This window comes from Glycine max, chromosome 1 (assembly GCF_000004515.6).
Source record: "Glycine max cultivar Williams 82 chromosome 1, Glycine_max_v4.0, whole genome shotgun sequence".
In the NCBI taxonomy this organism is placed as follows: domain Eukaryota; kingdom Viridiplantae; phylum Streptophyta; class Magnoliopsida; order Fabales; family Fabaceae; genus Glycine; species Glycine max.
Window position 1 is genome coordinate 57,460,916 of NC_016088.4, and position 22,334 is coordinate 57,483,249.

The 22,334-nt window shown below is 32.8% G+C and overlaps 4 protein-coding genes across 6 annotated transcripts; 3 read left to right on the forward strand and 1 right to left on the reverse strand.

Moving 5' to 3' along the window:
* Positions 1-8: 8 nt before the first annotated feature.
* On the forward strand, positions 9-1,405 carry LOC100813532 (2-hydroxyisoflavanone dehydratase-like protein). The gene has a single exon (NM_001289359.2). The coding sequence runs from the start codon at positions 147-149 to the stop codon at positions 1,107-1,109; it is 963 nt and encodes a 320-aa protein (NP_001276288.2). The 5' UTR covers positions 9-146; the 3' UTR covers positions 1,110-1,405.
* A 5,514-nt stretch (positions 1,406-6,919) lies between these two features.
* Positions 6,920-8,406, forward strand: HIDH (2-hydroxyisoflavanone dehydratase). 2 transcript variants are annotated; one of them, NM_001402610.1, is made up of 1 exon: positions 6,920-8,406. In NM_001402610.1, exon 1 carries the CDS (start codon positions 7,193-7,195, stop codon positions 8,150-8,152), a length of 960 nt encoding a protein of 319 aa, NP_001389539.1. In that variant the 5' UTR covers positions 6,920-7,192; the 3' UTR covers positions 8,153-8,406. The 2 variants fall into 2 exon arrangements, with proteins under 2 accessions (NP_001389539.1, NP_001237228.1); NM_001250299.2 differs by having other exon boundaries at positions 7,184-8,358.
* An 881-nt stretch (positions 8,407-9,287) lies between these two features.
* Positions 9,288-15,128, reverse strand: KAPP2 (kinase-associated protein phosphatase 2). Of its 2 annotated transcripts, none has more exons than NM_001250088.1 (12): positions 14,907-15,104; positions 14,447-14,819; positions 14,180-14,355; positions 13,935-14,093; positions 13,172-13,315; positions 13,011-13,072; positions 11,449-11,584; positions 10,876-10,970; positions 10,292-10,407; positions 10,062-10,191; positions 9,619-9,673; positions 9,288-9,503 (listed from the first exon to the last, which is right to left on the reverse strand). In NM_001250088.1, exons 1-12 carry the CDS (start codon positions 15,036-15,038, stop codon positions 9,345-9,347), a joined length of 1,737 nt encoding a protein of 578 aa, NP_001237017.1. In that variant the 5' UTR covers positions 15,039-15,104; the 3' UTR covers positions 9,288-9,344. The 2 variants fall into 2 exon arrangements, with proteins under 2 accessions (NP_001237017.1, XP_006572788.1); XM_006572725.4 differs by having other exon boundaries at positions 9,292-9,503; positions 9,589-9,673; positions 14,907-15,128.
* Positions 15,129-20,917: 5,789 nt separating this feature from the next.
* On the forward strand, positions 20,918-21,625 carry LOC102667954 (protein FANTASTIC FOUR 3). The gene has a single exon (XM_006573826.4). It carries the CDS (start codon positions 20,918-20,920, stop codon positions 21,623-21,625), a length of 708 nt encoding a protein of 235 aa, XP_006573889.1.
* The last annotated feature ends 709 nt before the right edge of the window (positions 21,626-22,334 follow it).

Consider the following 22,334-nt stretch of genomic DNA (forward strand, 5'->3'; position numbering starts at 1 on the left):
GACATTTTATAGTAGTAGGATTTAAAGTCGTGACCAAAATAAGAATCTGGTTTGGGTCGTCCTCGTTTGATTGGACCTCTCTTTCTCTGGAGTATCCTCCCCTTTATTTCCTCGTCCTCCAAACTCCAAAGCCGTTTCCAAGTGTAATGGATTCGAGTTCCATTAACAGCAACAGTAAGGAGATAACCATGGAGATTCCAAGCTTGGTTCGACTTTACAAGGATGGCACCATTGAACGCCTCCAAAACTCACCAATTGTGCCACCCACGCTTCAAGATCCAACTTCTTCCAAAGACGTCGTCATCTCTGGTGACCCCCTCATCTCTGCTCGTCTTTTCCTTCCAAACCGGATTCGATCCCAGCAAGAGGGTCATAAAGTCCCCATCTTGGTCTACTTTCATGGTGGAGGTTTCTTCTTTGAATCTGCCTTCAACCAACTCCACCATAACTATTTCAACAAGTTTGTCTCCGTAGCAGATGTTTTAGTCGTTTCCGTCGAGTATAGGTTGGCTCCAGAGACCCTTCTTCCTGCAGCTTATGATGACTGCTGGGATGCTCTTAAATGGGTCGCCACCAACACCGAACCATGGCTTGTCAAACACGGTGATTTCAACAGAGTCTTCATTGGAGGTGACAGCGCTGGTGCTAATATAGTTCATAACATTGCCATGCGTGCTGGGGCTGAAGCTTTACCTGGTGGTGTCAAACTCTTGGGTGCTTTTCTTTCTCATTCCTACTTCTACGGTTCAAAGCCAATTGGATCGGAACCTGTTGCAGGGCACCAACAGAGCGTGCCCTATTTGGTATGGGATTTTGTTTATCCATCTGCGCCTGGAGGGATTGACAACCCTATGATCAATCCAATGGTTACTGGGGCGCCTAGCTTGGCTGGACTTGGGTGTTCTAAGATTCTGGTTTGCGTTGCTGAAAAGGATCTGATAAAGGATAGAGGGGTTGCGTACTATGAGGCTGTGAAGAAGAGTGGCTGGCAAGGTGAAGCGGAACTGTTCGAAGTGGAGGGCGAGGATCATGCTTTCCACATCCACAATCCACAAACCCAGAATGCCATGAAAATGATCAAACGCCTCTCGGATTTTCTCCTCCACTAAAACACATACCCTGAGGATTCTGAGTTTTAATGTCTCATGGATGTAATCTAATGTAATGCTTCAACTCTGCTTATTATTATTAAGCAAATAAAATTTGGAAATCAGAAGCCAGTGTAGCTGGCCTAGTTCGTGTGATCTAAAGTCTAATAATATTCTCTATTATGCTACGGGTAAGGGTGTGTTACACCTTCAAACTTTCATTCCCACTTTTCAATCTTCTTTCATGTGTATGGAATGGAGTCATTCTCGTTCAACAGAGCCTTGGATACACTATGCAGCAAAATCTCAACCATTAATTGGTTATTACACAGTAATTAGAAGAGAGAAAGAATGTGATTAATGGTCCAGATCGATGCTGCCTCTGCAGTAGAGTATTCTTAATTATCCCATATGATACTCATTAGTCCGTTTAATTCATTAAAAATTGTTAGAAAAGAAGATAAAAAAAAGAAGTAATTTGTCCTATTTTGAATGATCTTTGCTGACTAGTTCTAGTTAAGATTATAATTACAATATAATACTAAAAAACTTATGAATCAAACCATACATAGTTCCGATATTTCAATTTTTGTTTCATCATAATTATTTAATATAATTCATGTAGATATTTTTGTCAATTATTAAGAAACAATAATACATTAATATATTTTACAATAACCATATTTGGTTTTTGTTTAGATCACTCCGTAAAATAAAATCCAAATGACCCCAGACTATGTGGGTTTTGAAATTATGGATACAAAAATTTCATTCATTGATTTGAAACCTGTAAAATTTTGAGTTTTATTTATTTTTTACATTTTATCCATCCAACCACCATTGCTCATTCACAAAAGAGAACAAACAAATTTTATACTATCTTGCACGGATATGTTCAAGATATAGCAGGTTATTAATTTTAAAGCTAAATATGATTAGTCGTGCGCATATTGAACTTCCTTTTAATTTTCTACGCAAGTTGCATCAAAAGGATTGTTAGTTTTAAAACTACGATTTCTGTTTTTAGTTTTAAGGTCTTGATTACTCGTTGTAATAAAGTTTGGGTTGCCAGCTCAACGTATCTAATATGTAGGATAATTATTATATATATACCCCAAAAAAGTACGAGAAAAGTAGCATATATCTTAATCAACCTGAATTTTTCTTTTTCTTGCCACTACATTGTAACATGTCATACCAATGCGTTTACGGAGTCATGAACGCACTGTAAAAGGGTTTGGATCCTCTGTTGTCCTCAACACCGAACCATTTTTTTCGTGCATATCCTCTTGAAGAAACCTTTTGTTGAGCCAGCTAATTTTCTACATGTTAAGGAAGAAGGTTGGTTTTAGCTCAATTATCACCAACCACTCATTAATCATTGATTTGCAAATGTGCAAACATTTTCATACGATATTTAATTATTTCAATTTAAAGTGAAACCACGTTTTAACTTAATCTTTATTTTTTATACTGGCCGGTGGAGTATCTTTGGACCTTGTGTGTCCCTCCATAAACTATAATCAAGTGGAAAAAGATTTAGATAGAAAAATAAACTCAGACTTCACTTACATTAATTCCAAACAGTCAAAGTCCGACACCCTTGATTTCAGAATTCAAATTATTTTTTATACTATCACTTTTTAAGTTTGTATATTGAGAAAAATACCTATGCATTATCGGTGTAAACAACTTTACACAAACAATCAATCTAAATTTGTCACATCACATAATAATTTTAAAAAAGAAACAAAACAAGAATCCGGAAACAATCAAAATAAATTCTTGTCGTTTTCACATTTGCAAAGACTCATGTTCCATTACGGCATCACACCACTCACATTCTGTTGCGGCATCGCACCAGTAGTTCTATTTTCCGACACGTCTCGTCTTTGTGACTCTCTCATGTCAGTGTTGTTGCAACATCGAACCCATAATTTTGTTCGGACACTCTCTCGTTTTTGCGACTCGCTCACTTTGACGTTGTTGTAGCATCGCACCCATAGTCCTATTCACACACCTTTCATTGTTTTTTGGCCTCACACACCAGTATTGCATTCATTACAGGTTTAAACAATAATTTTATCTTGTACTTTGTTACGTTGCGTCTTTACTCATTTATTTTCTTTCTCGGTTGTTGTTGGTGTATGTTCTCTTGTATATGATTTCTATTATTATGTAGTGGGGGGAATTTTTGGAGCTCCGTGTAGTAGCCTATGTATGTGGGGCACTTTTGATATGTGTGTATGTATGCTGATGTAAAGGGTAATGTCCAATATGGTGTATTGAGGGGATATGTGAAGTCTGGTATATTGGTTCATAAGCCAATATTTGCTTCTCTTTGTATTATGTTAAACTTCGTGTCTTTGTTAATTCTTGGTTGAGTCATTTCTTATGTCCCTTCTAAGTTTTATTTTTAATATAATTATGTTCGCTTATAAAAAAATTAACCACTTTGAATGTCATTGTTCTTAATTTGATTCTTTGACATATGTCTATTTGTAGTTATATATTTATTTATTATTATCATTAGTTGTTAGATAGGAATGGAAATGACAAATATTGATGAAGATTTCATTATGGTGGTTAGTTCTGATAATAAAAGTGAAAATGATCTTGATGTACGTTGTGCCGATACTGAATTACCGTTTGAGCCTTTTGTATAGTCTTGTGAAATGAATGGAGTTTTCATCAATTGAAGATGCACTGAAATACTACACAAGGTATGAAAATTAGACAAGTTTTAGTTTCCTATGGGTCGCAGTAATAAATCAAGAACCAATGGTATGATAATTGGTAAAGAGATGCTTTGTTTAAATGAGGGGTTTTGGCCAAAAAAAATGTGAAAAGTGAGAAAAATAGCCTTGCAACACAGGACAAAACAATGATAGGGTGCAAGGCAGTGTTAAATATAAAGAAAAGTGAGAATAGATGGATTATTTCTAAATTTTTGAGAGAGCATAATTATGAACTTTTTTCTCCAAAGAGTTCATAATTTCTTCGAGTACATAGGAAGAAAATCAAAGTACAAAAAAATTGATTGATGTGCTTAATGATTCTGGTTTAACTCCTAGCAAAATAAAGTTTGTCTTGTGTACTCCAAGTGGTGGGATTGATAATGTTGGATTTAGTTCACAAGATGTTGATTACTTGAGTAAAAAGAGACAGACAATTAGAAAAAAGATATGCTCAATCAATATTGACATATTTCAAGAGTTGTTAGTTGAAAAATCTTGGATTTTTTCAAATATGAGAAGGACGAGAAGAAGAGTATTTGAGAATTCGAATTGAACGAAACCAATTGCTGGTGTGATGTCGCAACAACGCCAACATGAGTAGTTGTGAAGACGAGAGGGTGCGTGAACAAAAATGCAGCTGTGATGCCCGCACCAACACCGACGTGAGGGAGTTGTGAAGACTAGACGTGTCGAAGAATAGAACGAACAATGCAATGCCTCAACAAAACGTGAGTCTTCGTGAACGTGAAAACAAAACTTGTGATTATTGTGATTATTTCCTGATTCTTGCTTTGTGGTATTTTTAAAATTATTTATTATTTGATTTAATTAAAGAATTACTGCGTGATGTGACAATTTGTGATTGATTGCTTGTGTAAAGTCTTTTACATGATAGTGCACATACATTTTCCTCTTATATTTATCTTTAAAATCAGAGAAAAAAAAAGATTATACATTAATCATGTATGAAGTTTTAGACAGTTATCTAATCTCAATTCATCGTATATGATAAGTTTGTTGATTTTTAAAATAATTATTTTAAAATAATTCAAATAATAATTTATGATTTGATGACTATAAAACTATTTTACACTATCATTCTATAAATATTAAACTTCTAAAATTGTTAAAAATGACTTTTTCATGTATCAAACTGAATATTGATATTTTATAAATACAATATTATTTTAAGTGAACAGTTTTCAGACTTTTCTTTTAAAAATTATTTATAGTATCTTTGATAGGAATGAAATAAATATGTGAAAAATGGGATAAAAAAAAAGTAAGACAAACACAGAATGAATAGGGAAGAAAGAAATAATAAAATAAAAGATATTTGATTGTGGTCAGCTGAAAATCAATTATTTTGTTGAAACAAGATAATCGATTTAGTCTTGAATGGCTCCCGGCGAAGAGAAGTTGGTGCTTCTTCTCAGCGGTTATCTTCCTGCTCTGTAGTGTGTAGAGATTTAGTCTTGAATGGCTTCCAGCAAAGAGATAGAAATACAGATTCTGCCGGCTATCCATGTGTACAAGGATGGCTCATGGGGTCTCCAATAGTCCCACCCTCCCTCCATAAACTTCTGCAACTTAATTCTAAATTTATCTCTAAAAATATAATTTATTATCAAATTAATTTTTAAATATTATAACTTAATAATAAAATGGTTTTATAAATTTAATGATAGAATCAATTTGTCATGTTTTTTTCACATTGGCATAGATGAAGTATATAATTTATTCTTTAATCAAATTTAACAATAAAACAATAAAAAAATCCCTCCTAAATTTAATTCTTTTTATCTTTCAAAAATTAATTTATCATCACCTCACACTTTCATAAATTAAAATGAGTATTTATCCAAAAACATCAACTACCAAAATTCACATTTGGGTCTTAGTTTTTTTAAGACCTTTATGATTTTTGCATTTCATTTATTCAAACTTTTTGCCATCATGGTAGTCAACATACGAAAACAAGTAAAATATCGCAGAAGATACATTCATTACATTGTATTGTATTTGTGTAATGCTTTGCTTGGGCCTGACCAATAGTTCAGTGGATCCAATTAAGCAGGATTTTAAATCACTTATATTGGACTTTACGTAGGAACCATTAAAAAATCATATTGGACAATTGGGCCTTGTCTTTTCATAATTGAAATAGTGTAATTAGTCATACAGGAAAGAGTAAGTCATACTGGAAAACTACAGTGTGTGTATATACTGCATATTTGATCTAAATTGCTTTGAAACTTTATAGAAATTTGTAAACCTTATATTTAAAAACATTTAAAAATATTTGTATACCTAATCTATTTTTTTTTAAATGAAACGTATTATGTTTGAATGAATTATTAAATATTCATTAGTTGTTAATTTTATAAAATATTATCTGAATAAAGTAATAAATAGGTTTAAGTGCACTTTATATTTGAGTGAGAGTTTATACACTATATATTAGATAATATTAATTTTTTTAAAATAATTACAATTAAAAGCAACTTTAAAATGAAATAATTTATATTTGATTTTTTATTTAGAAGTTTATAATAAAGTTTAATATAAATATTTTTTACTAACGCAAAAGTTACACTTTCTTTTGGTGGAACATACTGTTAAAAGTAAAATAATGGCGCAATAACAAACAAAAAACACGAGGGTTTTCTTTTTCTTTTTACATAAAATCTTAATTTTCCCGCATAATCCACTTTTGAGGTTTGTGGCCACGAGCCCAACATGCTATTAGTTCCTGTAATTTGTCATTGGCCTCATAATTTTTTGCGGAATAAATTTAGGTTCTTAATTTCAAATTTCGTCTAAAACGTAAAAAGTAGAGTAATAAAAGGCACCTTCAAAAGTAAAATTAAACCTTTTAAAAGAATATGTATGTATCGGAACTCAAGTTTATCCTTTTAGCTTTTTAGCATAAAATAATTGAAAGTCATTTTTGTCCTATTACACCCACCCATGCTTGCTTGGTAGGTGGGGTTGACATGTTTGACTGCACGTGATTCGAGTAGGTTTAAATATTTTATATAAACATTCGAAAAACAGTATTTGATGATCGAGTCGGAAAAATAGTATTTGTAACCACATTACAAATATCTAAATATATGGGTATAGTGAGAGACAATATATTTAAATGTTACTCCTACAAATTAATTATAATCATGGTCAAAATGTGGACAAGTCTTGTACTAGTTGCTCGTTTTTAAATTCTCATCATCAAGATTCCTGCTACCTACTCCCCTAGTTGTAAAATTCATTTCAGCAACTAGAAGATGGCTATCTGATTATAAAAGTTATTCTTTTTTCACGATCTATAAATAATTTCACCCTAACCCGCAGAAGATTAGGAGTAGAATGGCGAAGGAGATAGTGAAAGAGCTTCTTCCTCTAATTCGAGTGTACAAGGATGGCAGCGTGGAGCGTCTTCTAAGCTCTGAAAACGTGGCAGCCTCCCCTGAAGATCCCCAAACTGGAGTCTCATCCAAAGACATAGTCATCGCAGACAACCCCTACGTCTCCGCTCGCATTTTCCTTCCCAAATCCCACCACACTAACAACAAACTCCCCATCTTCCTCTACTTCCACGGTGGCGCCTTTTGCGTCGAATCCGCCTTCTCCTTTTTCGTCCACCGCTATCTCAACATCTTGGCCTCAGAAGCCAACATAATAGCCATCTCCGTCGACTTCAGACTCCTCCCACACCACCCTATCCCTGCTGCCTACGAAGACGGTTGGACCACCCTCAAATGGATTGCTTCCCACGCCAACAACACCAACACCACCAACCCGGAGCCATGGCTACTCAACCACGCCGACTTCACCAAAGTCTACGTAGGAGGTGAAACCAGCGGTGCTAACATCGCACACAACCTGCTTTTGCGTGCAGGTAACGAATCCCTCCCCGGGGATCTGAAAATATTGGGTGGATTACTATGCTGCCCCTTCTTCTGGGGCTCGAAGCCAATTGGGTCGGAGGCTGTTGAGGGGCACGAGCAGAGTTTGGCCATGAAGGTCTGGAACTTTGCCTGCCCTGATGCCCCCGGTGGAATCGATAACCCCTGGATCAACCCCTGTGTTCCTGGGGCACCCTCTTTGGCCACTCTTGCCTGCTCTAAGTTGCTCGTTACTATCACTGGCAAAGACGAGTTCAGAGACAGAGATATTCTCTACCACCACACCGTTGAGCAAAGTGGCTGGCAAGGTGAACTTCAACTCTTTGATGCTGGCGATGAGGAGCATGCTTTCCAGCTCTTCAAGCCTGAGACTCATCTTGCTAAAGCCATGATCAAACGCTTGGCTTCTTTTCTGGTTTGATGGATGGCTTGTCATGAGAGATTCCAAACATAATAAATCGTGCGTGCCTTCACCTGTCTTGTCTACTACTCCAGTTTTAGATTGAATTTTATGTTTTAGTTATTATTCAACAAAAACACAATAATTCCCTCTCCCTCGTTGTTTTTGTTTTTGTTTTTGTTTGTCACCATTATCAATACCTATCACTGTATGTGGTCATTATTCAACAAAAGGATGCCGTACACTCCTGAATTAATATTTCAATTTTCAATTTAGGCTGTTGTCGGCTAGATGAATTCAACGAAACTAACACAGCAATTCCAACTCATGACCTAGGTTAACTTCAAGTTGCGGTAGTACAAACATGTTGGATATCTAACAAAAACACAATAATGCAACTCTGAATGAATGTGCCTACTTTGTGAAAGATTTTGGTTTTTTTCTATCTTAAATGAAATAATATGAGGGGAATTCAGTAAAAAATAAAATAAAATCTTCTTTTAATTTTTTAACGATTTGAAGTATCATTTGAAGATGAAGTACTTAACAGTAAAATTATTTTAAATTAACATTTAAATGGGTATCTCTATGATTAAACGGAATTTTGAAGTAAAATATATCGGAAAAAATTAAAGTAAAAAGATAAAAATTTCATTTTATCGTATTAAGAAAAATAAGAATACTTAAAAAACAACTGATAAAACATGTCAAATTTAAATAAAAATGAATTATTTTAATTAAACATCCATTTAGTCAAATTTAAATAGAAATGCATTAAGATTATATCTTAAAAAATCTCTTTAATTTGATATAATATGTCTAGATTTAACTTAAATTAAAATTAACCAAATTTAAGTAATTACATTTAAGAATACTTAAAAACTAATGAATAAAAGTTACCAAAAACAATTGCATTATTCTTTATTGAATTTGAGATTTTTCTTTTTTATGATTACATCTAAATTTATAGAAATTCACTGGTGTTCCAATACAAATGGTGTTCTGGCTCTTGTTCAAACTTGCCAAATAATGAGTCGACATGTAATAACCATTCCTTGGGGAACTAAACGCAATTAGCATTGCGTTTTTCTTCGTTTTATTTTTCATTTTTTTATCTGGTTCCATGAGTTGAGCTTGAGAAGAACAAAAAAGGGATAGAGTGCGAGGGAACAAAAATATATTAATACTTCTGTAACGCTATTCCTAATTCATACTAGGATTCAACTTTACAAGAGAATCTGTTGAAGGTATCAAAGTCTAAGAAAATTACAGAAGTATTATCCTTTGTTCTGAGTGTTTTAGCCTCATTCAACAACAAACTAGCAATCTTTTCTGCTGTATTCTGCCTCTCTGAATAGCATCTCTCCCTCATCTGTGCATTTGAGAAAGCAAACTGTCAGAGGAGATTCAAAGGAAAAAAGAAAGAAAATAAACAAATAATATATCTATATACACACTCTAAAAACACAAGCTCTTTTATACAAAACCTGCAACACGAGCTGAATTGCCTTCTTCACGCTGATGACATTCCATAACCCATCACTGAAAATGTCGCAGATGCCAAGTCATACTTTCAACATGGTTAAAAGAAAAATGTGAATGTAAAACAAATAAACTGGTTACTGAACTGTTAAGAGAAAAAATAAAGGTTTGGATTTTGAAAGAAAAAAAAAAGTCAGTTACTTTACTATTTCTAGAACGAATAAAGCTCTTCTAAAGTGTGCAAGTAATGGCGTATCCATCCATTCAATTTACAGTGTATTGTGATATTGACCCACTAAAGCTCTAAGGTGCATCAATCACCTTTACTTGTTCGCTTTAGAAGAGTTTTTTTCCTTCTAGAAGGAACATTACTGAACGACAGCATGATATTAAGAAGATACATTTTGCTACAAAAATTAATAAAAGCATGCATCAGAAGCAAAATCACCTAGCTAGAATAGCAAAAGCCTTGCTTGCTTGATCAATATGCACAACTTGACTAATATAAGGTTCTGAACTGAACCGGGAATCCTGCTGTTTCAGGAATTTGTCCCCAAGCATTCTTGCCAGATTTATACCTGCATCACGTGAGAGCCAGAATCAGCAATTGCCAAGTCATTATTATTGTAACTCAGGAAAGTGAAGTTATCTGTTTTAGTGATTTTTTTTCCATCATACCATATAGACGTGTTTCCCCATCTTTTAATGGTTCACCTGTCTCTTCGATTCTGAGTCTTTCAGAATAATTCGTAAACTTGTGATCTTCTGACATCTTGATTTGTTTCCCATTCACACTGCCAAAAATAACTCATTATAAATTTCATACGAGCATAAAAGTATTATACTCAAACTCAATAGAATTTTAGCCTATTTAAGACAGCAAAACCAAATGTGGCAAATTAAAAATCCATAGCTATAATAGGACTCGGAAAAGAATAAGGCATCTATTAGTACTGCAATCGATGCATATAAGTAAATAACTAAAATGCTGTGAAAATTTATAAATAGATTATAGATAAAACTGTAGATCTACAATAAAGATCCAGAACTAATAATGCCAGGGTTTTCAGGTAGCAAAAAATATTATCTATCAATAAATTATTTAACACATGCATCTCAACATAACAAGAAAAGTGAAACTAGCACAAACCATTATTTGTTTCTGATAGCCCAGTTGTCATGTTGCCTACCCTAAGTACCCTTGACCCAGTCAAAATTCAAACAAGTCATCCGAAGCATTCTAGTTGGTTAGCTAAACAAACCTCATAATACAGGTGGAATCTCCAACGTTAGCACATTGTGCAAAGAAATTTTCACCACCATCAGTCCACACCAGAAGCACTGTTGCTGTACATCCCTGCAAAGAGTTTGTTAATAAAATATACATGAGTTTAATTAGCATGCACTATCAGCCAATAAGAAATAACCATTGGTTTTAATTTGAAGGTAGATATTATAAAAGCAAACAAATTTACCATAGATGATGGTTTGTGATTGGATGGTAATGATAATGTAAAAGACCTTTACACTCTCAGTACATGTATTATTTATTTAATGTACAAACCATAAACATAAAAATTTAGAACAGAGAATAAAACAAAAAATAATCATTGGTTTTACTTTTAAGATAGTTATTAAAAAGTCAATAAACTTACTATATATGGTGATTTGTGATTGGAAGATAGTGTAAAAGATCTTTACACTGTCAGTACATGTATTATTTATTCAATATACAAACCATAAATATGACATTTATAATAGAAAATAAGACAAAAAAACTCATTCATACAGCCTAAGGATACGGTAAACGAAGATCAGACTGGAGCACAAAATACCTCATAATAGTTGTTCATGTGTGCTTCTGTTTGAGAAAATGCCTCTCGAAGAATATCTGAAGCATCACGGTGTGATAAAACCCTCTCCCTTTTTAATGAATCTGATAATATACTAGCAATTATCTCAGGAAAAAGTCTGAAAATAAATACAAAAAAATTAGTGGTATTTTGCACATTAAGAACAGCAAAGACCATGGATAAATAACTAAAATATGAACAGAAGGTTGTTGCAATTCGGATTAATTATTAAGAAATATTTTTTAGTAAACTTTTCCTTATACTATAAGTCCAAATTTCCCTCACCAAAAAAAAAGTCCCAAATTCACTTTAGCAAGTAGCAAGATTCTTCACATTCAGAAATTGTATCATAAAATTATTTACATAATCAGTCACTTCACCCACTAACTGACCCCTAACTAACTAACTAAGGTCCTCAGCTAAGAGACCTATCACGGAGTGGCGGCCCTAGGCCACCATGGGATTCAAATTGCAGAGCGGTTTTCAATAGCAACTATTGCAGCCAAAACAGCTTTTCATGTGCTAGAGCAGCACTACCATGATATAGGATTCGCAAACCTATTTTTACCTGTGAAACATTGTCTACGATTTTTTCTGGTAACATTATGATTACTCCCCAGTTTCTAATGCACTTTTTGCTTTACAAACATAATAGAATTTAAAAGCCTTTTCCCTTGACCATTCCACAAAAAGTTATCTCTTTTCTTCACACTTGACAGGACTATTTTTTTGCATGTGTTCCGCTCTTTCTTCCTCCTTTAGACCTCCTAGTTCAAAATTTTTGCGAATTTTCATCTAATTTGTTTTGTTCATTTTCTTTTAATGCCACCATCTTCATTCATTTTCTACTTCATAATTATGTGGTTGCTGCTCCTAGATTGATGGTGTTTGTGTATGTAAACTGTGACTTATAATTTATCATCAATTTGTTTAATTTCATCAGTTTGGTTTTTTTCTTTAATTTAAAATAAGCAGTATAAATAATTTATATAGTATTATATTATTTGAAATAGCAGTCAAACTGCTTCCCACTATACCATTTTCATAGTTGGCCACTCACTATGTGCCGCTATCAAACATTGATAAATATGCACTACAAGATCCTTTAGATACAAAAATGATATTTTTTTTCGAAACATTATAACAGTAGACAAGTCAATATAGTCGACTAAATATACTTCATAGTTCATATTGAGTGTTGTGATCAATTACAGTATTTAAACTCACTGAAACAGCATAAACCTACACATTTATTTAAGCTACTAAAAGGATACACGAGAACATTGAAACAGACAGGACATATCACATATTATAGAACATACAATACATGTTCAGACATAATACTAACATGCACATTAATGGATTATGGATATCTACCTTCAGAATCATAAAAAAACACATAAAAATATTAAATTATTTATATTCATCAAGTCCACTGTCCACAGTCACCAAAATAAGGAAGTATGGAATTGGCAAGCATTAACATAAAGTTCTGTAAAATGGAAAACAATAAACATGGCCAGCCTAAGGCAGAAAATACTAACTTGCTAGCAGATTTGGCAGCCCCATCTCCACAATGCCCATCACAAATGCCAAAAATTCCAAACTGAAAATTAGAAATAGAGGTGGGTTAGGTCCCTCTGGTAAGTGAGAAACAAAACTGAAGAGACTTTCATTTAAGAAGTGCTATCAATAAATTCAAAACCTGATCCAGCCCAGGTAGAGGCCATTGATAATAGTAAACGTCTTCCATAGGAAACCTTTTTCCTCCTCGATGCAAAGCCATCGGATCTGATGCCATACCAACTCCAAAGGGAATGTGATGCTGAGTTTGTGATGTAATATGAACCTGAAATAGATTAAACCACATAGTAGAATATTTTTTAGAAGGAAAAAAAATGCAACAGCAGCATACTCACTTCAAGTATACCATTTTAAAGTAAAAGATATAGTGCAAAACAGACAAAAATAACTTTAACACTTATAATTTAATTACAACAGACTATGGAAAAAGCATGTAGAGAACTTATAGAAGACATGTTGTTGCCTATCTCAGACAAGGGAGGACATTGATCATTGAAAGAACAAACACTACAACCTTGATTCAATCAAGCTAAAATCTAATTTTGAATATGGAACTTCTAGTCAATCTAGATTGCCAGTCACATTCTATTTTATATCATAAAAATTATACTCCTATATCTGCATGCATGAAAAACAGGACAAGAGTTGGCGTTCAAATGAATTCCTAAACAATACATTTCAATGTAAAAGCACTCTTGGATTATAAAGGAGAGTAGAAAACTCTGTAATGATGAATTACCAACAAAAATTTATTCAACCTGCAAAAGCTGCAGACAGTCTCTTCACATGCATACAGGTATAAGCTTTGCTTCTCCGACAATCCGAAACCAAACAACAAAAAAAAGTGGCAGTGGTTTTAAGGGAGGTTCAGTCCTAAAACTCACCATTACTTTTGATGTTGTTCCAAGTGTTATGATATCTCCATTAGTAAGATTCATTGGATCCCCCCAATTCCTACTTCCAGTGTCTGGATGGTTGATCGGCGTAGAATTCAACAGTGTTCCGTTGAGGCTACCCATATCCACCAACTCCCATTTCATTTTCTGAAAATTCAATTATAACAATAATTATCACACACCACACATCTAAAGAATCCAATTGCAAGTCCAAGAGCACAGAAAGAGTTTACATCCAAATTCCACTTAATCATGGCATGCTTTCCCGACACTTCTGAATCCTTTATCAACAAATCACTCGGAGAAACCCTTCCCAAGGTCAGCGGAAGACGAGAGGGGCTCGTTGACTGTACTGAATAACGAAGTCCCTGAGAAGGGCCACTGATAACCTCCAGAGTGAGGCAACTTCCTGCACTTCTAACAAAAGGATATGTCATTATGTTGGCAATGCAAATACATAGAGCAATGACAAGACAATAAAAAAAGACTTAGGAAATTACTTTGATCAGAGATATCCCTTTGCACAAAGTCCTGAAGTCTATCAATTTGAAAATTGGGAAGGGCATGCTTTTGAATTTGAGCTAAATGAGATGAGGGAAGCTTAAGGGTTTGACCAACATCAAGATCCTCGGAGGAGGAATGATCAGAGATGACATCGACAACCAAAGTATCAGCAGCCTGTGGCTGGGGCATGTTAAGGGTTTGAAGCCTTTGCTTGTGAACAAGGACTTGGCCATGGGTTCGAGGAGAGCGGAAATGAGCTTCACTGGGATAACACGCACCCTCGAGATCATGATCTCGAGGCAATTCATTACTCCGATTAAACGACGACGCATCACCTACGTCCCCAAAAAGGGGCCGCTCTAGCTCGCCCTTCGATTCGCAATTATTTTATTGAGATCAGAGATTGCGATTAGGGTAAGAAAAAGAAAAATGGAATGGTGAAAGATTGGTACTGACCTTGATGGAGGAGAGGAAACGCGAAGAGAAAAAGAAGCGCCATGGTTTGAAGAGAAAGAAAAGAAAAATGACGATGAGAAGAAGCATAAGGAGAAGAAGCACAGTGAGAATGGTTTGTAGCATCGGACCCATCGTCTTCCTTCGCAAGAGAGATTGGGTCTGGGTTTGCGACAACCTCGCCTTTCAAATCGTCACCCTCCAAATTACGACACACCTGCATTTATTTATGTATTCTTCTTATTTATCCATAATTTACTTCAATTTATGATTACATTATGGATTTTTAAAGAGGGGAATTTTATAAAATATTTTATTGTAATTAATTGTTTTATAAATAAATATGCATAACTTTAAAAGACAAATAATATGAGCTACAAAACAATGAGTAATGGTTTTAATATAGTTACTAAACTAAAATAACTATTTAAATTATTATAGACATTTTATCATGTTTCACTGTAAAATTGTAAAAAAATAATTCTATATTTTTTATCTCTTTTTTACAAAACATTATTTTCTTTTTTTCTTATCACATCATATATCCATATCAAAATTCAAATTAGATTATCTAATCTAACTAAGATTATATATATAATTTTATAGGTTCTTATGCCTAATTACCCGATATAAATGGCATTAACTACAGTGAGAGTCATGAAAATGGGGATACTTCTCATTTTTATGATGAGGAGATAAGTTTAGTCTGTTACTTTTTTTCATTATTTTTTACCCTCGATTCTTCTCTTGCTTCCGCTTATCTCACACTTATATTTAACAAAAGTCTGAGTAATTTATCTCAATTGTTTTTCAATCGATAAAAAATAATGTTTAAATGAGTACAACAAAGAGTATTTTTCTAACATTTTCTCTTGAATAAGATTCTTTCTTAGTTTAGGAAAATGTTGAGGAAGGGAAGTTTGTTAAAGTAAACAACAATAACTGAAAGCCCAAGTATAATGTTCTTGACAAGGCAAGTCTTTTAGTGACAGTCAATATATCTGGTGATAAAGCGTATGATAATATGTTGGACAAAACTATTCTAATTATATTTGTCCAAACCTTAAGAATACTCTAAACTAGAAAGTTATAATAACAACAGGAACAGTGGTTATGATAACAATAATGTTTTTTATGATAAATTGTAATGAGAATTTCTGCTTGGGTTGGTGGTAATGGTTATTGTTAGTACTAACGGCTATGATAGTTCTTACTGCACAATACGATCATATTATCAACCATAAAATTTTCCTTTTTTAGTATGTTGGGGCCAAACTGTTCGGCCAACTTTTTGCTACTTAATTTTTTTTAAAGAAAGTGTAACATCTTATCCTTTTCCTGATTTCCTTACTACAAGAAACAAGAAATATAATACGCGTTTATTCAAAATAAATAAACAAAAAAAATATATTCTAAAAACAAAATATTTGAGTTAATTTTTAATTTTTTTTACTAGTTAAAAAGTTTAATTTATTGTTCGATAAACAAGTTATTTTTAGGCTATATTTGGTAAAACTAATTGAAAACCTAACTGATAACATAAAATGAAAAATTAACTTATTAAATTATTAGTATTTGATAAAATTAGTTGTTAAAGTAATTGACTAATATAAAATAAAAAAAATAATGAAATTATGATTTACTAAAAAAAAAGGCTAACTATGAAAATGGACAAATATATTAATGATAAAAATGAAATAAAAATATAAAAAAATTAGAAACTAGCATTTAAAAAATGCTACTTGAAGTGGATAAATATTTTTTCCATTTTTTTTCAAAATACATTTATTCAATTCCATTATTATCTTTTTTAAATAAATCATGATTTTATTATTTTTTAGTTATTTTATATTTTTCAACTGCTTTAATAATTAGTTTTATCTAACACTTTTAATTTAATAAGCTAGTTTTTTATTTTTCAATTACCAGCTAACTCTACATCTTTCAACTAATTTTGCTGAAAATAACTAAAATAGAATATTTGTTGTGTGAAGGGGAGTAAAAAAAATATAACAACATGATTCCATTATGTATTTTCTCAACAAAATCATATTTTGGTTATGTACGAAGGAATACAAAAAAAAGAAATAACTGAAACTTGATTTTATCATCTATTTTGTCAATAAAATTATGTTTTTCTTGTATTTTTATGATTTTTAAAATTAATTAGAGATATAAGTTACTTTTTTTAAAAATAATCAAATTAATTGTGATACGCAGATTTCTTAAAAATTAAAATTAAATTAATTAAGATACAATTTACCATTCTTAACAATAATCATATCATATAGATTTTCCATTTTAATTAAAATTGAATTAACTAGATTGAAGTTATCATTTATAAAGGTAATCAGAATTAATTATTATATGAATTACCTTTATCAATAATAATTGAATTAATTTGATTACAATTAAAAAGAGTAATTTGTATCATTATTACTTTAAATTTAAATAAAAAAATGTATTTTATATACAGTTAATTCTATTACTTTTAAGAAAGATAACTTATATCTATAATTAATTATAATTTTTTCATAAATTTTTGAACAAAAATGAAAGCATGTTTTTGTCGTGTAAATGTGGTATCAAAATATTACATAGCATAAACACAATTATGTGGACAGAATACAACGAGATTATGTTTTATTATATTTTTTCTTTTCACTCCCCCTTACAAAATGAGAATATAATTTTAGTGTGTATTTTTTCAATGAAATCTGATTTGATGGGAAGAATATTTTTAGGAAAAACAAAATTTAAAGCACACGTGATGGTGTAAATAGAAAATTTGGGGGTGAGAATAGTATCTCGCAAATTCAATTAGTCATAGAGAAAAGACTAGGCTTATACCTAATCTTTTGTCAATTTCTATAATGCAGTTAGAGGTGTAATAGGTGGGAGTGCATAAGATGTAATAATGGGAATGCACAAAGCAAATTACAAAGTTAAAATAGTGTCAGTAGTTGGATCTTTAAGAGAAGAGACGCTTATCAACCCAGAAGGCTAATGTCATTGGCACCTCATTTTTTGCTATTACCCAATTGTTTGCTATTACCATATTTTTTTCAACAACATATGTTGCTAATTAAGCCATACTCACGGGCGAATTTCTAACCTCTAGACCTTGTAAGAAACAATAAAAAAATATGGTGAGGTTCACTTATTAATTTCTATGTTATGCATCATTGTTTCTATAACGGATGGTGATTACATATAGATGTAACTTTTTAAAGAAATTGAAGAAATAAAATCACAAGCAACTGCGTTAAAGCTGTTCTAAAGCTTTATAATTTAGAAAATATTAACATCAATCTTTAGAATTAATTTTAATTAAAAACAAAAGGTTTATTAATAAAATATCTATTATACCTATATTTTTAATTAAAAATTCGTGGGCTCAACATAACTTTTGTTACCTGAACTTGAAATTAACAATTTGGTTAATGTCACTGTTTTGTTTGACATGTTGTGATCCATTGCCTAGCAATTTCAATGTTTCATTATTTGTTAAATTGAAAAGAAGGAAGCACAGGGTTTAAAAATAGTTACAATTATTAGAAAGGTGACGCACTCACATGGTCGAAAAGATAGGTTCGGGGAACATTATAGCCTTTGTTTACTTGCGTAATGCTTATGTAAGCCATGAATTGGATTCTCTTGCCGTCCCTCTCAGTAAAGTTCCTTCCATATATATATATATATATAAGTAACCTTAGGCTTCACTTAATTTCGTTAAAGATTTCCCATTAATAAAAACAAAGCTAAAGAACATGTTGATACATATGTGGATTCTGATGCAAATATCATTTTCTCTCTCTAATCAAGGATCATGTGGTCATAGCTAGATTTAAGCCTTTTAACGGAAAAACACAAGAGACATGGACAGATACAATGCAAAATGTGATTTAGAAACATAAAGGCAACCTGCTATTGTATTACAATTTTTTTATTTTATTTTGGTATAATAAAATGAATTGATATTTTGAAAAATGTTAGCAATGCATTTCTTTTATATATATATATATATATATATAGGATTATAAGTGTGAAACAAAATAACGATTAAGTTTTAGGGATTACCACTCGATACTCGTAGATTGAAAATGACTTTTGTTTGACGAGAAAAATTGATAAGATATATATGTAAAGTGAAATCACACGTCGAATATAAATAAAAAAAAAAATTAAATACTATATAAGTAAAAAGAAAACTCATAAATATAAACTTAAAATTTTGAGTTAAACATAATATCAAATTTATTTGTATAGTTGCTTGAGATTACTTGAAATTTATTGGTGTAGATCTTTCATATGTTTACTCTCTCTTAATAGTCAAAATTTATTTAAAAAATGACAAAATTTTGAGTTCCACATATTAATTCTTTGTTATGATTTTGTAGTTTTTAATAAATTTTAACCAAATAAAAAGTGAGTTACAAGAAATATGTTAAAGAGTGTGTTGATAATACTAAAAAAATAAAATGAACCTTGTAACACCTTATGCATTAATGGTAGGTCGTTAACTTGAGATCTTAATTCGAGAAAGATCAATGAAAGAGCTAGATATTAATTATCATTATCATAATTTTTTCATTTATAGATATTAATTAATTATCATTATCATTATTTCATTGGTTAATCTTAGCCGACAATTGTAAAGGGGTGATCTTAGTGGAGAATCACTAGCTCCTTTCCTTTAAAAATGGCTTTTGGACATGTCTTTGTGAGATATCCGTACGTTTTAGTGAAGTGGCTGGGGCAAACTTGCTGCTTTGGGTTTAAAGGGGATGCCTCATGTAGAAAAGATGCAATCACCAATCCAACCGCAATCATCGAGCTGTAATTTATTTTTGGTGTATTGAAAATATTATGAGCACATGAGCTAGTTGTAGTAAAGGCATTATTTATTTAAATTTGATGGACAATTAGATAAAATAACTCATCAAACCGTGCGATTGTTAACATATTGAGTTATATACAATGATCTTTACCTGCAAAGCATGAACCATATAGATGTGTTGACATCTATGTGTATGCGTGTTTATTTTAAGAATGGATCATGCCCCTTGGCCGTGGGAGCGACTGTTGTATAAATTCCTGAATTTCAAAGGCTACGTAGAAAAACAAAGCATTGGGATCCAATTTTCCCCAACATAATCATCTATGCATGGTAGCAGTGAGTCTTCCCAACATGCACCAAACACGCCATTTATTGTGTCACAAATTTATGATGGTTAATTTGTAAAACATCCTAGTGTGTTTGATATTTTGTAGCCCATAACATTCTGTTCGTCAATTTGAATAAAGATTATAGTACTTTTTTTTTTTGTTGGGTGGTGATGTTTCTTTCCTCATACTAGTCCTATCACTCTTTTTGAATAGAAATAGAAATAGAATAGTAACCGGCCTAAATATTGACTCTATATATGAGATTTGGAACCATAGAGAAATTTGGATTGCCTAAAAAAACTATTTATAGAAGCCGGATATAAACAGGGAAGCAAACCAAGCAATCACCATCAGGCAATATTTGGGAGAATCCATTTAGTGCTCTGGCCTTTTTGTTGGCTTTCTTTCGGAAACGAATGGTAATTAGTAAAGGTGGTAATTTTGCAGAAAAGAAAAACCCACTTTTCCCTTTCCCCTTTATTATTATACGTTGATTTCCTCATTTCTGCGTACCCACATACTGTCTACTGGAGACTATGTTCCATTAAGGAAATTCCGAGGGAATATAACTATTATTATCGAGTCAAATTAAGTGAGAAAGAAAAGCTACAACAACCAACACGGGGTCTCTTTTGTATTGTGTGGTGGACTTAAGGACTGTAGAATTCAACAAGTGGCGGGAAAAAGGAAAACGAATAATAAATTTGACGAGTAACGTGATAAAAATGAAGTGGTGCAAAAGGGTCCCGTACCCAATCCGAAGCTGTGTAGAGGCACTTTTGGGGACTACAAATTGAGCTCCCCTCCCCTCACATTCCAAATCATCTCATCTCTCTTCCTTTGAGATGGCTGCAATCGTGTGCCAGTCGTCAAGAATACACAGACTTATGTTGGCATCCCCAAAACCTCCTCCTCAACAACCCTTCAAATCTTGCTTATGGGAAAACAATTACAGTTACAAACCCGACACCACAACAGCTTGGACCTCCATTGAAGCTCTTTCAAGTACTGTGAGCAACTATGAGTATGAGGTGTCGCTGCTGCGACTCAGCCCCAAGAGTTTGGAGCTCTGCACTGAGAACCTAGGGAATGAGACAGGCTGTGATGACATCATAACTGAGACTGGCATTGAGTTGCTCTCTTCTTCTTCTTCTTCTTCGACAAGGGAGCAGAAAAGTAGGAAAGCGCGTGAAGCAGCTCGGAGTTTTCCACCGCCTTTGACAACGATAAGAGGATCGGAGTCGATACGAGTGAGGCCCCACAGAGAAGGTGGGAGGTTAGTGCTTCAACTCACTAAGGTCCCATCTTGTTTCCAAGCTCAGAGGAGCCCTGGACGCCTTCGCCTCTGCTTTTGGACTGACATTCAAACACAAGAACATGAAGATGAAGAAGATGATGATGGGCGTGGATGGGAACACACCAAAGGCTGCAACAGTTGGGTGGAAAATAACTATGAGAGGCAAATCAGCAGGTGCAAGGAAGAAGGTCATGACCATGAAAACAACGATTTCTTAATAAATTGGGGTGAATCTCGTTTGGTCGCCACTTCATAAAATTTTATTTAGATTTTGGAGCACTCTATCTTCTTCTTCTTCTTCTTTTTTACATTTTTTGCGTTTCTCAATTTCGATGCCTTAACCTTAATGATCAATTCACATGTATGTACGTGGCAGTACTATTTTTTTTTCCCATTTTCAGGTTGGTAGTTATTACCGTTACTATGTCTCTCGGACAGTAACACACTAGTGACACCTCACACCATTAACCCCCATGCAAAATTTAATTTTACAAAAAAAAATTATGAAACAGGGATTATGAATTAATTTAAAAAATGGATCGCTTTTAAATAAATTTGAGTTATATTATTTACATAACACTTTTAATAATATTAGTTTTATTTCATTTTTCCTCATTATATCAACCATTTTATACGTTTTTTACGCATCGTTTTTCATATGTTGGGATTTCTACCTAGAACATCTAAAGAAATGCTCATTTATTTCGTGAGAAGACTCAAAGTCAAAAGACACGGGAAATGAAAATAACGCTACCATGATATGAGTTTGCAATTTGACATGCATACTTGTATAATGATTTTGCATTTAGTGTCTTGAATCGTTTAATCTTGAATCATGCATAATCCAATCAAATCATATATTTTTCAGAAAAAAAAAATAGCATGAAGACAAATACTAAAAGTATGCAAGTGATGAAAACACTGTACAAGTGTGCCTCAAGAGAATTTTAGGCGCAATTTGAAAC

Bases quoted from the DNA above. Each gene is read 5' to 3' on its own strand.
- KAPP2 (XM_006572725.4), bottom strand. From the start codon at position 15,038: ATGGGTCCGATGCTACAAACCATTCTCACTGTGCTTCTTCTCCTTATG. The intron at 14,820-14,906 runs GTCAGTACCAAT...TGCGAATCGAAG, and splicing joins GTTTCCTCTCCTCCATCAAG to GGCGAGCTAGAGCGGCCCCT. The intron at 11,585-13,010 runs GTTAGTATTTTC...ATTTATTTTCAG, and splicing joins GCTGCCAAATCTGCTAGCAA to ACTTTTTCCTGAGATAATTG.
- LOC102667954 (XM_006573826.4), top strand. From the start codon at position 20,918: ATGGCTGCAATCGTGTGCCAGTCGTCAAGAATACACAGACTTATGTTG.
- HIDH (NM_001402610.1), top strand. From the start codon at position 7,193: ATGGCGAAGGAGATAGTGAAAGAGCTTCTTCCTCTAATTCGAGTGTAC.
- LOC100813532 (NM_001289359.2), top strand. From the start codon at position 147: ATGGATTCGAGTTCCATTAACAGCAACAGTAAGGAGATAACCATGGAG.